This window comes from Cydia fagiglandana, chromosome 7, assembly GCF_963556715.1.
Source record: "Cydia fagiglandana chromosome 7, ilCydFagi1.1, whole genome shotgun sequence".
NCBI lineage: Eukaryota > Metazoa > Arthropoda > Insecta > Lepidoptera > Tortricidae > Cydia > Cydia fagiglandana.
In genome coordinates, this window is record NC_085938.1 from 5,482,515 (window position 1) to 5,497,552 (window position 15,038).

Genomic DNA, 15,038 nt, shown 5'->3' on the forward strand with positions numbered 1-15,038 from the left:
TTGAAGTTGATTTATTTCTCTCTGTCAGTTCTAGAAACTAATGTTGGATTTCTAATGTCAAAAATGAATTTGACAGATATTTTATTAAATTTATTTGGGGTTATAAATTTCTAGATTATTTTCATAATTGAGAAAATACACAATAACATCTTAACAATAATCAAATTCGTCACTTAAATCAAAACTTAAAATGCTGTATTACAAAACTAAAAACTACAATTAATAATTACCTACATCTATTCATCTATTAAAAATATTATTATTTATACGTAATAACATATGTTTACTGTATACCTGGTGTGGCCTGTAACACGAGCAAATAATTAAAACGTAGACTGTACTCCTCAAACGGTGACACTTTTGTTCAACAACTTTTAAAAATTATGAAGTATTTAGACTCCCTATTTTTCATAGAAATTAAATATTATTTCCAATTCACGCCATCGCCACGCCATATCATTGTGATTGACGTTGCTTATCACGCCTTAAAGATAACAAAATTCGCAATACATTGCGTCTTACAAGAAACTTTAAAGTGTATTAAAAATCAAATCACAAGTTATTTTTAAAAGTCGCTGTACAAATGTTGGTCAGTATATGAGGAGTACAGCCTACAGTTTAATTTTTTGCTCATGTTACAGGCCACACCCGGTAGATACAGATAGATGTTTATCGAAATTCGAGTAATCAGATATCATTCAAACGTTGAAATCATTCAAACGTTTCTCAGGAGTCTCTCCTTTTCTCAGGGCTACCAGTTAGTGTAACCCGTTCGATATGGAGCGATAGCGCACCCAGCCCTAACGATTCAAGTCAAGACCTAGACTAGGCAGACTAGTCCTACCGGCTTAGTAAGCTTTCTAGTGCAGTCTAATTAACTCTAACCGAATTATGTCGCACGCATGTATAGTCGCCATCAGATATATCGGAGCGGCCAAGGTGCTGACAAATATCTGAACACGCCTCTATTCTCAATTCGCTAGAGTGCGTGTTTGGATATTTTTGAGCACCTCGGCAGCTGCGATATATCTGATGATGACTGTATCGAATAATTATAGTGATACTTAGCTATGGAGGGCACAAAGCAAGTTCAGCTTTGAAAACTTAGAAAAGGGGGTTCAATTAAGTTTTAATGATCGTTACTAATGCTGAGCGTTGTACAGGAAATAAGAAACTAGGACAGGACTAGGACTTTGTATATGCAAATAAATAAAATTAGCGGAGCAGGAATCTTCTACATTTTAAATAAATATTCTACTGTAAATAAATAAACTTCATCAAACTCGGCATTATCTGTAAGTAACGCGCAGAAGATAGCTGCGCAAAGTTCAAAATCGGAATAACGTCCTAGGCAGTACAGTCACCTGCAATAATATGTTACTCTTCGAAGACCGCCAAAATATGTGACACGCTCTTATGGCTCTACAAATAAGATCGTGTCAGTAATTTTGCGGCCTTCGTTGTGTAATATATTATCGCATGTGACTGTACGAACTTAGTAGTTATATTTCCTTTGGTCCTTATGTTCGACATGCAAAATGGAATGGTTGATTTCCTTCCTGTATCCTCCCCTCTATTGTTAAGAATTAAGGTTAAAAGCGGCAAGTATTGAGGCAGGTGAAGCACTGGTACAAATATTTCTTATTTTTTTTTCTATGGTCGTTTATAAATAAATTTGGCAGTTAGATGGCACCTTCTCCATTTTCACAAGACTCTAAAATATTGTCACTGTATTAATATACATAATACATATTAACTCATAGAGATATAATAATAATGTCAAATTAAATGGAACGTCTGACATCCGATCATCATCTCAGCCTTAAGACGTCCACTGCTGATCATAGGCCTCCCCCTTGGATCTCCATACGTGCCGGTTGGGAGCGACCCGCATCCAGCGTCTTCCGGCGACCTTAACAAGGTCGTCTGTCCATCTTGCGGGTGGACGTCCTACGCTGCGCTTGCTAGTCCGTGGTCTCCACACGAGCACTTTTCGACCCCATCGGCCATCTTCTCTGCGTGCAATGTGGCCTGCCCATTGCCACTTCAGCTTGCTAATCCGGAGGGCTATGTCGGTGACTTTAGTTCGTCTACGGATCTCCTCATTTCTGATTCAATCACGTAGAGAAACTCTGAGCATAGCCCTCTCCATCCATCAGATAATCAACAAGTAATATTTAAGTGAGACGAGGCAGTTCTCTGATTCATCTTTTACTGGCTACCGTTACCATTCACAGCCTAGCTACTAACGGGTCTCTTCCTGCCACCCAACCCGATAAACCATAATGCAACCAACATACACCTACACACAACCAGAAATATCATACACCTATACACCATACACATAAAGATGAAGATAGAATAGTCATCGATGACACCAACAGTGCAGAACTTCTGGCAGGCGACCAAGCGTAGTTAAACCTTCTAGTTTATTATCCTGGCTACATATAGTACATGAAATTATGGTCAGAGAAAACTAATGACGAATACATACATTTTTAATTAGCTGATTGACTCGAACTTACGTAAACTCTTACAGATTTAATGTCCTCAATTTCTCTGAGTTCATTTAAATGCCAGTTCGCCAATTACGATTAAATTGGTTACGTAAGCTTATGATACAGTATTTTTACTTAAAAATTTAAAAAGAACAACATTTTTTTACTTGATTTAGTTTGTAGGACCAGTATTATTCTTAAAACGAGTGTACAGTTCTTTCAAATCAATAAACTAAATCACCGACAGATGCAATCGAAATGGAAGCGAATCCTACAAACCGCATTTTGTTTATTTTCTTTGACCTGCATCCGATGATATCAAGGCCATGCATCATTACAGCTTCGCCACGCGTTTCCATCCAGATGATTAATGTCTATAGAAATAAATATAAAGTTAATGTGCAATAATTTGCACAAAAACTCACTGTAGCTCTAAACAATAACAATATATCTTATCGCCTTCAAAATAAGGTGATAACGGTAGCAATTTTGATGAACACCTCTAGATTACAATCTTTACAGGTTTTTATTAGTGCTGTAATAGTAAAGCTATCATCCAATCCAACTTGAGCTCTCAAATAAAAAGCCAATGAGCCGAAGATACAACAAAACAGAATTGCAGAATCGTAAAGAAAATATCGTTCTAAATTGGCCGTCGGATAATGATGACTCACTCAAATTAAGATGGGAGCTTTCCAAACGAAAGGTGTTGAGAAGTCAAGCTAGCTGCAATTATCCCGGGCCGTAACTCGAGGCAATTATGATCTTTTTGCCGGAGACCCGTTATCTTAGCTTAGATGCGGGGCAAAAACGCAGTCCGCGCAGTGTGGGAGCTCTCGCGGTAGCAGGCGCACGCCGTACTCGTTCCTTACCTCCTCACGATGGCTCCTCGCGCGCTCCTGTTGGTGGTCGCCATCGCCTGCCTACATGAAGCTTCAGCCAGACCTGTCCGTCGAACTCTAAATTTCAACATGTTCGTGCTGCGCCCGCGCCCCGATGCACCAGACCGCCTTCTCATGACCACAGACGGTGTCTCCAGATTTGGACCTATTTTGGAATACCTCGTACAAAGAGTTCAAGGTCTTATGTCTGTTCGGGTGCCTCCAAAACCCGAGTTTTCCGATCAAGTCGATGCCCCAGAAGATTCGGTGGCAAATAAAGAAGAGTTGCCGGTAGCTGATGCTGCGGAGAATGAGGTGGATGGGATTCAGGAAGCCAGAATGCCGGGAGTGGTTGTCAGGCCTTCTAGAACAAAACCTGGCACATACGAAGTAGAAATTGATGTGGTAGTTGACGATGGGCAGCCAGAAAAGAAAGAAAACAATGTCACAAAATAGCAGAGAGTGACAAGTCTCTAGAAGACTCGTTATGTTGATTATGTCATAATTACATACTCCTAATTTAGGAGTTGAATTGATCGTTTTTGTTTTTGTATGATTTATTACTTAGTGAATATTATTTATTACAAGAATATAGTGAATCTAGTGAATGGTTATTTATAAATTTTCGTCGATTATTTGTCGCGAAATAATTAGTGGTAACAATTGCCAAGTTTGCATTTATAAGGTTTCGTATGTTCTCATGTTTAACTATTTTGTTAACACTTACTCGTTCTTGCCATATTGATAAGGATATTAAAATGTTTGTTTTATATTGATTATGTTTTACTGTTATGATGTGCCTAAGTACTCGTAACTACCTTAAATACAATGACTGAAATAGGACATAGGTAATCAAAACCTTTTTTTTGTCTCGGACGATGGTGAGATATTGAAAAAAAAAAGAAACTTTCTTATTTTATACTAAATTTTAGTAGGTCCCTATAGGGTCATTCCATGTGATTTCAACAAATTTGAATTAAAAAGTGTGCCGCATGATTTATGATTTGCATAAAAAAAATTGAGGATATATTTCATGGTAGCAGAAGTGCTGAACCACCACCAGTTTATTTTTTTTATCTTTTAATTTCCAAGTTTTGCCCATTCGAAGTTAGCAGTGGGGTCAAATTCTTGCTTGTACAAAATCAGACCTAACTTTTTTTCTATAAAAGGTAACGAAATAATTATTACTTTTTTTGATTAGGTAAGAAATGTGGATATTATACTGTATGACAAAATTTATCTGAATTAACTACAAAAAAAATGGTGACCACCCGAAGTGTACACCTAATTGGTCAATTATTGCAATTTTAAAATGGTTCTTGTGCCAACCCTGGTGCATATCAAATATTACTTTTTTCTGAAATATAATGTACTTGCCGTGTTCATCTTGTAAAATAAATATAATTGTGTTAGATCAATTACTTCTAATAGAAAAATGTAAGTGAAAATTGAGAAATTCGAAAAATGCTCGTGTTTGACTCTAAAAAAATCCATGTGGAAGAGAAAATAAAAATTTGATTGTAGTCAGAAAATATACCTGATATCTTCGTTAATTAGATTTAGAAAAAAAAGTTTTGTTATTTTGCCTATTTTTTGAAATATGATTTTTTTAACATGCTACTTTTTACAACTATCGATACAAAATGTTTTATGTTATAAATTAATAAAAATGGGACGGTAATTGGTCATACGGATATTATTTACGTTTTTTATGTTCAAATATTTTTTTTGACATGGCAATAATTTCATTTGTAAATTTAATGAGGGTAGAAATTCGACAATGCACTGTTACCTGACAAGGATTGTGAATCACTTGCGAATGTTTCTTAATTTAGCCGTGTAGTGAATAACCGACGCCTCCTGACTTGTTAACAAGCTTTATTTGCATGTTAAATGGCTAAATTACGAACATAAGTAAACGGCCCAATAATCCTTATCGAAGTTCTATAGGAAATCGTATTTATCTAGGAGATAATGAAGTGGTGCAAACTCTTTGTAGTAAGTGCTTGTGTTATTAATAGTTGACTGTTCAAATTCATGGGATCAAGTTCTTTTTCGTCTCAAAATCAGATGTCGAAGAAGCTGAGGTACATCTATCAGAGTGATTTAAAAATATAAGGACCATAAAAAATACACGTTCTTATCATGGCTTCGTTCCCATTTCTCAAAATGAATTAAAAGTGCGACGTTAGTCAACTTCAGAAATTTTGAAGTAGCAAAGGTTTGCAAATGATTTTTTTTTTATAAATATATAAAGTAAATTTCAATCGTCTGGATTTTATTTATATTTTGCCATCGAATTCATTCATATTTATAAGTTTAAGGTCATATGTATTTTAATCTGCATAAATACAACAAGAACGAAAATGTATGAGACGAGCAGTTTAAAAAATCATATTTCAAAAAATAGGCAAAATAACAAAACTTTTTTTTCTAAATCTAATTAACGAAGATATCAGCTATATTTGCTGACTAAAATCAAATTTTTATTTTCTCTTCCACATGGATTTTTTTAGAGTCAAACACGAGCATTTTTCGAATTTCTCAATTTTCACTTATCTTTTTCTATTAGAAGTAATTGATCTAACACAATTATATTAATTTTACAAGATGAACACGGCAAGTACTTTATATTTCAGAAAAAAGTAATATTTGATATGCACCAGGATTGGCACAAGAACCGATTTAAAATTGCAATAATTGACCAATTAGGTATACACTTTGGGTGGTCACCATTTTTTTTGTAGTTAATTCAGATAAATTTTGTCATACAGTATAATACCCACATTTCTTACCTAATCAAAAAAAGTAATAATTATTTCGTTACCTTTTATAGAAAAAAAGTTAGGTCTGATTTTGTACAAGCAGGAATTTAACCCCACTGTTAACTTCGAATGGGCAAAACTTGGAAATTAAAAGATAAAAAAAAAACTGGTGGTGGTTCAGCACTTCTGCCACCATGAAGTATATCCTCAATTTTTTTTATTCAAATCAAAAATCACACGGCACACTCGATTTGTTGAAATCACCTGGAATGACCCTATATAGAAATAAATATCCCATCTGACTGCGTTAATTCCTTTCAAATTATTCATTGTTAAATTTTATATGTTTTAAATATTTGACAGTACTTACTATTGCAATAATTTAACTTAACCCTTCAACAGATACAGTAGATACCAAGTACCACAAAAATGATTTTTTTACGAGCAGAGTAAATACAACGACCGCAAAAAATTTTTGACAATTTAGCTGTCACATTCAAATCGACAACAAACGGCACTTTTCGTAAGTTTGTCCCGCTATAAAAGTTAGCTACCTTAGCAGCAGTAGCAATCTTTGTAACGGATTGAAATTTCCCCTAAGTTACGCGAATGTCCGTTGTAAACATGTTTTAATATATTGTAAGAGTTTATTAATTGTTCGTCCACATTATACACACATTGATATATATACACAATATATGTTGTAACACAAGGCCACTAACGACGTGCAAAATTCATAAAATCGCTATCACTTTTGTTAAAGCACAATAAGGGGTTTTACTTTCCCTTGTAATTTATTAGTGTTGTTTCTCGTCGTCTCGCCAGGTTAAAGAGCAGAAGCGTTCGTTGCTAAAAATATTATGTTTTAAAACTATTCCTGGACTGTTATTAATAACGTGGAATATAAAAAGAGCGACCACGCAAACTAATATTTTGAACAATAATTCTTTGGATGCGAAAAACATTTTATTATATCCACTTAAGTCTTTCATTGTCCTATTTTTGCCCAAAAATTAAACAGAGCACTTAATTTATACCTTTTATAGAGTAGAGGTACGTTGAGTGTCTTTTGTTTTGTACCTATGTAATACTTACCAGCGTGTCCGGGGTATTTATCCCAATACCATTTGACAATGAAATTTTGTAAAAATTACCTATAAATACGCCATAGAAAACGAGCAACCTAGGGTTAGGTAGGTTAAACATAAGACAAAATTCTTACACTCGAAATCTTATTTTATTTCATTACAATACCATTTAAAAAGAAGTCTACACACAAGGTTTTTTGATGCAGGGCTGATTGCAAGTTGATAGTGTGTGTATTGTATTAATATTGTCTTTCTTTATTAAATATTTAAACTTATTACACGTATAAATTGTATTCATATCGTAATAATATTAAAGCCTATGTCAAATCGTTTAATTTTGTTAGGAGTCCTGTTATGACACAAAATCTTTAACTCGTCCCATAAAAAATTACAGGACAACAGATAATAAAATTTGTCAAACCATCAGTGCGTTCAACTCGGGACATTAAAAAAGAAAGCTGAAGCAAGGTCAGGACTACGTCAGTAGGCCACTGGGTCCACAACGCATAATAATGCTCACCGGATATGCGTCCCTGTCATACCTGACGCTACTTTCAAACTATACACACCCTGTATCGTCTAACAATGAGCCATTAACGTTGTTGCCGGAGACGGTGAAGTGTTAAATTTATGAAGAGATTGTGCCAAAGAATCGTGAAGCAATGAAGTGTAATTTACTTCTAGTGACGGTTTTGATAATTAGTGTAAAAGCAGCGCCATACATAATAAAACCAGAAACGTGGATGCAAACAAACCAGCAGCTAGACCAATCGATGTTGAATCAAATAGCTCAACAATCATTGGAGCAATGGATTCTGCAAAATCAATACAATTCAATGCAGCAACAGCTGATGGCAATGCAGCATTTGCATGCGACGAAGAAAACTCACTTCCCGTCGTTTTTGTAAGTATCATCTTAAAATCAAATGCCTATTTCCTGAATACTTGTATTTCTCAAATACTCAAACTAAAGTAAAGATAGGTACTTAGTATATTAAATAATATACATTGTACCTAGCCAAGTCACAGCTATTTAATTAATAAATGTTATTGAAGTAATAACTACTAAAACATTATTAAAATACATATACAGGAATATAAAACAAAAACTAACTCCAGTTAAAATAACTAAAACTAAAAATTAAAAATACCTGTCAAAATTACGTATATTTTTTATTTTAATCTAGTCACGCGCTTAACAAATGATTTATTTTTCAGTAACGTACCTCAGCAACCGTTATTATTACTAGTGCCTAGTACGATTGCGAAAACTACGAATCGAGTCGAAAACCACAACGAAAATAATGGACCAGATTTCAAAATTGGAATTGGAGATTCTGACTCAGTTGTGATTAACGCCGAGAACGAAGCAAATATCCCTGAAACAACCATAAATCCCCAAAGAGCTGTAGTAGTGTTACCGAATGGCCAACGATTAATAATAGGTAGCATTATATCCGCTATACCGTTCTTACCTTTTGAAGTAAATGTACCAGATACCATTGGCTGGATTTATAATGGTATAGCTGGTATTATTGGCGGAATTGGTCAACGGCTACCATTCAGGCCAAAACCTACAACGGAAAGTCCAGTTCAGCAAAATCAAGAATTAATGACACAAGAATCGATGGCCCCAAATCAAGAGTCAATTCTGGCTCCAGAAACAGGGATCACACCAGCACAAGAGACCAGAATGAAGCTGATGCAGAAGCTTATGTCCGGGAGGCCGAATATTGGTATGCCCATATTAATGTTGCCTATGACACAGAGTGTTCCAATACAACTGCAAGTATAAATAACGTTATTGAAGTTCTTCAAAGTATAATTATTTTTATCTATTTAATTATCACGTTCAAATCAAGAGTGAACAGGCACCTTCTGGGCGAGCTCGCTCCATCGTAGGCCACGTCTACGCCTCGGCTAGTCTGTGGCCATGAGTAAGCCCATTCATAATAATAAAAAAAAAAAAAGTGAGATGCATTGAACATAAGGATATTCTAGTGTTGGTAAACGTATTCTTGCATACCAAACAGCTCTTGAGAATTAAGTCGCTTTTTTAAAAACTAGTGCCTACGCTATTCTTGGGAATAGGTGCCAATAGGTAATGGCCCCCCAGATTCCCGTAAACCGTGGCAAAAAACCGCGATTACGTTATTTGTGTAAAAGTAGTTATTTAATTGTAAATTTAATTATTGAAAAATATAGTCGGTCAAACAAGTTTTGTCGGTAGTATAGAAAAAGGCGCGAAATTAAAATCTTCTGTAGGACGATAACCCTTCGCGCCAAAATTTATTAAATTTGCCGCTCTTTTCTACTAACGGAAATGGCTTGACTAGTTTATTTTACAATATTTATCAATATAACTAACTACTTACGTCAATCTGAGAATATTTTATACCTAATGCCTTTTTTAGACGAAAATTAGGTAAGCTTAAAATGTTATAATACTTAGGATAAACTCGAAATGAAGCGAAGTACTAGAGGTGCTCGCAAAATAAAACTTTATTAATAAATGTAAGTACTTTATTTGATACTTGGACACTTCTAAGTACATTTTGTATGGAAATTACTGATTACATGGTAACAGATAAAATCTTAAACTAGCTCGGGTTCAAGAGTGTAACGTTTAGACTAAAATAAAAATATTTTTTTTCTTAATTTCACTAATAATTGTAAAGACTTCACTTAACAGGACATTAATTCAATTTAAGTGAGTGAATAACAAGGCTTATTTTGTTTTCCAAAAAAAAAACTAAATATGCTTGAATGTAAAACATTATAGGTAATCGCACATAGTTACACTTTCAAACGCCGACTATTATCATACTAATTTCTAAGTTAACCTACATCATAAAATGGCAACGACAACCGATTTATATCGATTAAAGATACGCACGTGGACAACGCACATACAAATCGACTGATTATAATCAGTTCACGGAAGGCACAAAATGATTCCAATACCAGAAAAGGTAAAGTATCGTTGGATGTGGAAGTGAAAGACTAAGTTTGAAACATTGTCAAGACGTAAAAGTAAAAACTATGGCTCAACACTATTAAGCTCAAACTGAAAGAACTTGTTCGTCTGACAAATATTCAAGTATCACAGACCAATTAGAGACCTTACGTATTTATTCAAATGTAACTTCTCAATATTTGATTTTACATTGAAAATTATACCTAAATTTCCTGTATTATTTACTTATACAATTTTAGGTCGCCTTTATCCTCTGCTATTATAACAGTTCTTTATTATTATATTTTAGTGTACCTCAGGGACCATTTTTTGGACCTATCTTTAATAGCAGCGGGTAAAGGTTTCAGGCTAAGCAAAAGTTTAGCCCTGGTGGGCATGAGCACTGACGCCAACGCTATCATGGTCCAAAAGTTGTCCAGGGGTGAGGGCGCCGGGCCCCTGTTCGGCATTCTTAGGCACAATGATGGACACTGGGTAGTTGAAACTGTAGAAGAAACCACGTGGCGGGCCCTGAAAGAAAATTGGATTTATGATCTAGAACGCATATACTTTATGTACTATGTAACACGAAAAAGAAGACATTATACTCGTAAAAGGTAAATACCAATAAACAGTCAAGTACAATCGTACGGCATTAGGCAATTGGTACAGACCAATGTGAACTTAAATGTTCGGCCGATAACTTATGACATTATAAAAGATGCACTAGGTACAAGCATTAATAGCTAATTGTCGTATAACTCAATTTGTCAGAAAGGGATGAACCATAAATTTACTTAAAGAGGATTGTAAAATGTATGAAAAGCGGGATATCGTAAGTCTACTTTGATTTGCAAAAGGGGTACTTATTCCGTAAAAATATCGCACACGATATGCTTTTGCCTTGTAAAGCAGCTGTCTAGATGAAATGCGTTGAGATTGCATACCGCCAATTTGTTAGCCAGTTCTTGAAATTTTAGGTAGGTACCAGACTAAATATCGCTTTCTCATAATTTTCGGAATGATTAGAAGAATCGACATTCTCGTCGCCTCAAAAGTAGGTACATTTTGTTCAATCAGTGTCATAAAATCAAACTCACAGTAGGCTCAGGCTCTTCTTGCTCTTGACCATGCTGCTGTTGTCCTTGCTGCTGCTGTCCATACTGTTGCTGCTGGCCATATTTCTGCGGCTGCTGTTGGTACTGTTGCTTCTGGCTGTACTGGTTGGACTGGAAGCTGCTCTGCGCCTGCGCGAAAGCCTTGCCTTCGCGGGCGGGGGCGGCGGCGAGGGGGGCGACTACGTTCTGCTGCTGCTCGGAGGCAGCTTGGTTGTAGTCGTAGTTGCTGTTGTATTCGCCCCTGGGGAAAGAAAATAGCAATGATGTTGGGGAACGCCAGTGTAGCTCAATGCAATGTGGCAGGGAGTTGTAAAGGGGCCACTGATTAACAGTCCGCCGGACGGTTTCGGCCTGTCAGTTGTACGGAGCTGTCAAAATTTTGTTCTAACTGATGTCCGGCGGACTGTTAATCAGCGGACCACTTAAGTGCGGCCCTAATTCTTAGGTAAGCGCCCCACCCATTCGACTCGTTCAAAAAACAGGTGTGATAGATTTACACTCATTCAATTATGCGGCATAATCTCATGTAATAAATTTCAAATGCATAGCTACTGGTTTTCCAATGAATACGGCTGTACCCAGCATGGGTTTGACACTTTGAGCCGATAACAAAATGTTGAGTCGACTGGCCCCCCATTCATCATGCTCGGTGAAGCCTCAATCGAAAAGAAAAGACATCGAACCGACTCCTTCTTAGCGGTGTAAGAGTGCCTAATTAAGTATATTACGTTGACATCTCTACATTAAAATTTTCATGCATGTAGCGGTAACTCACTGAGGATCAGGGTTCTGGGCGGCAGCAGCGGCGGCCTCCTGCCAGGCCTTCTCGTGCGCCAGACGGGCCTCGCGGACGTCAGGGGCCTCCTCTACAGGCTTCAGCTCTACCTTCGGCAGGTTGTCTTCTTGGTGGAAGCCTTCGCTGTCAGCCCAGTAGCGTACCTGTACAAAAATGGTTATGGGTTTATTAAATGAAAAATTTCGATCAGTCATACCCGTACTTAAATAAAATATGCAGAAAAGTTTTATCGTGAATTTGTTGAATCCACTAAATAGTTTCTAGTTTTCGCGATTCTCGGCCAAGTTCTTTAGGTCCCTGTAAGACACGACATTTTCTTATCCTTTTAGTTGATGTGTAAAGATTGCTCGTGGTGTTCCTCTTCCTCTTCTAGCTTCGATCTTGCTTTTTGATATAGCTTAAAGAAAGAGTCGTGTCTTATCAAATAACCTATCATTTACCTCGTGTATGATGACTCTCTCTATGATCTTCAATAGGATGTTTTGTCTGTGTACAGTAAGGATCCTGACTATAATTATATCGAGCACAACCGAGATTAGAACTAACTCACGAAGTAAGAGAATCTAAGTAATTACCTTGATGAGTTCATTGTTGCCGTCCTTGTAGGTGTAGGAACCAGTGACGTCACCGGACCTGGCTCGGTTTTCCACCTTCGAGGACTCGGGCGCCTGGTAGCCGTAGGCGTAGCCGCCGAGACCGTCTTGTCCGTGAAATTGAGACGCATCGTAAACCTGGAAGATAATATTGATGTAATATTTAATGTTAGTGTAAGTTTTTCTAATGTAGTCAATGCAGAATCCAACTACAAAACGGGCATCGATCGGGTAGGTAGTAATAATTACATCAGATACTGATCATGTTTCAAATAGCAGACGGTAAATTTATGATCTAGTTTTTAAGTATCTACTACATTAAATTGGGAAACAGGGTACCGTTATATTAGACCAAACTGTGTCTCAGGTTAGATTTTGTAAGCTATCGTAGAATTGTATGTATCTTGTCTTCGTAGGTATAGCTGTTGACTGCCGATTACTTTCCCTGATGGTTCAAAGCTCAGATTTACTTCCTAAATTCAATTTTCGTATACCACTTCATCTAATTGCTTAGAAGGTAATAATATCGTTTCATTATCAAATAAAATACCTCTTCTACATAGTCATCGGTATTCTCAATCTCATGGCCATTTTTCCAGTAGTGGCCTAGAGTAGGGCCAGCCTCCGCCGCGCGGAACCTCGGATCGTTATATCTCACCTGGAAAGTAACGAAAACAGTAAAAATTATGATCTTATTGGATTAATTATTGATCCTTTATTTTAACATCTGTAGGTACCTATCTATGAATATATATCGACATGCATTTCTCTTTATCGTATAGGACGAGCAAGGACAAAAAAAAATGTAAACTTTGGTAACGGCACCAATCTTGAGATATTTAGAAGAAAATTTTAGAGTAAAAGCGATCCTGGCCGTGTTGTCCTCTGGTCTACCTCCATTGAGCGATTTCTTTGCTTGACCGGGACTTTGTGGCATTATTGCAGGTGTAATGTTTAAATTCTTGAAATTGCGTACAAAAGCAAAACTAACCAGAGGGAGAACGCCGGTGCGTCCAGAAAGCTGGGGCGCTGTGAACGGCGGGCTGTTCAGGTACTTCGCCGCCTCTTCGGGCGAGATGTCGATCTCAAACACGTTGGAGACCGGGTTGGGAGCTGCCGATGACAGCGCCACCTGTAAAAACACAATTATAATCGTGTAAAGTAATATACTTCTAAGTTTAAACTTATGTACATGAAACTAACTACGCTTTTAACGTTAGCCTCGGGCACTGGAGACCTTGGTCCCTTTCATTACATTAAGAAGTATCTAAAGGTTCTTTGGGGACTAGCTCGATGGGTTTTGAAAATATAAAAACTTTTAATTTATTGTAGGTATTGGTTTGCGAAGTCTAAAACTGCCATCTTCTCTCCTCACAGGGCCTAGGATCTTTCTCAGGATTCTCCTTTCTCCATGCCGATAACTGGCGGGAGATGGCGCAGGATCGAGACAACTGGCGTGCACTCGTGTCGGAGGCCAAGACTCATTTTGGGTCGTTGCGCCATTAAGTAAGTAAGTAAGGTATTGGTACCTATTATATATGCCAAAAATATTTCAACAATACGTCACTTCATAAGTATATTTCGCGTTACAACATAAGCATAGCAGCAAACTGAGATCATCTTCAGTCCTCAATTAAGTAGCTGTCAGTTACGACACTTATGACTCCTTAACTTTGACTTTAAATGAAATGAACCAGAATCAAGTTAAGAAAGCTAAAAACAAAAGAATAGTTAAAATAACATCTGTCATTGTTAATATATATATATATATCTCTCTTTGATCTGTTCTATCACAAATATACAAAATATTAATAAACTTGATGCATCTTCAGACAGAATACAAAATGAATGGAAGAAACATAAAAGATGCAAATAAAAAACACATCCTATTCGCACGAGATTTACGTTAGCATAATCAGCATAAAACAACCATAACAATGACCAATAGTAAAAACAGCTTGATAGATGATCCATCGAAATTAAGTAATAATAGAGACGAATCAAATAAATGGCGGATGCGAAAACATTCATTCAAGAACCGGATAGTCCACATGACGTATCGACCTTAGTTAAGTACTACGTTGCTGATTAACATATGAGTATGTGCGTATCGCCGCTGCTAATATTGACTTTATGGATTTGTAGACGATCTTGGAGATGACTAAACATACAATAATAATAATAAAGCTGAGAGCTTTATTAAAATCGAACTGATCAAGATGAAAAAAAAAGAGAATGCAACAAAGTTGAAGACGTTGAAGTAAGCTACCTACCTACACAAGTTACATGCACGAATATAGTAGAATGGTTTTTTTTAAATACTGTGTTACTGTGTTAGCAACT

The 15,038-nt window shown here is 36.5% G+C and overlaps 2 protein-coding genes across 2 annotated transcripts in view; one reads left to right on the top strand and one right to left on the bottom strand.

Annotated features, from left to right (window-relative positions):
• Window positions 1-7,678: 7,678 nt before the first annotated feature.
• On the top strand, window positions 7,679-9,045 carry LOC134666181 (uncharacterized). The gene is made up of 3 exons (XM_063523333.1): window positions 7,679-8,136; window positions 8,223-8,242; window positions 8,420-9,045. Exons 1-3 carry the CDS (start codon window positions 7,895-7,897, stop codon window positions 9,025-9,027), a joined length of 870 nt encoding a protein of 289 aa, XP_063379403.1. The 5' UTR covers window positions 7,679-7,894; the 3' UTR covers window positions 9,028-9,045.
• Window positions 9,046-9,958: 913 nt separating this feature from the next.
• LOC134665765 (RNA-binding protein EWS-like) overlaps window positions 9,959-15,038 on the bottom strand; it is a 30,537-nt gene continuing 25,457 nt past the window's right edge. Inside the window, exons 2-7 of the mRNA XM_063522739.1 lie at window positions 13,687-13,827; window positions 13,246-13,353; window positions 12,678-12,833; window positions 12,082-12,245; window positions 11,289-11,547; window positions 9,959-10,719 (exon numbers count right to left, since the gene is read on the bottom strand). Of these exons, the coding sequence (XP_063378809.1) occupies window positions 10,570-10,719; window positions 11,289-11,547; window positions 12,082-12,245; window positions 12,678-12,833; window positions 13,246-13,353; window positions 13,687-13,827 (978 nt within the window). The 3' untranslated portion in view covers window positions 9,959-10,569. The remainder of the gene's footprint in view (window positions 10,720-11,288; window positions 11,548-12,081; window positions 12,246-12,677; window positions 12,834-13,245; window positions 13,354-13,686; window positions 13,828-15,038) is intronic.

Coding starts and splice junctions, on each gene's coding strand:
- LOC134666181 (XM_063523333.1), top strand. CDS start 7,895: ATGAAGTGTAATTTACTTCTAGTGACGGTTTTGATAATTAGTGTAAAA. Junction 8,137..8,222: donor ACTCACTTCCCGTCGTTTTT/GTAAGTATCATC, acceptor ATAGGTACTTAG/TATATTAAATAATATACATT. Junction 8,243..8,419: donor TATATTAAATAATATACATT/GTACCTAGCCAA, acceptor ATTTTAATCTAG/TCACGCGCTTAACAAATGAT.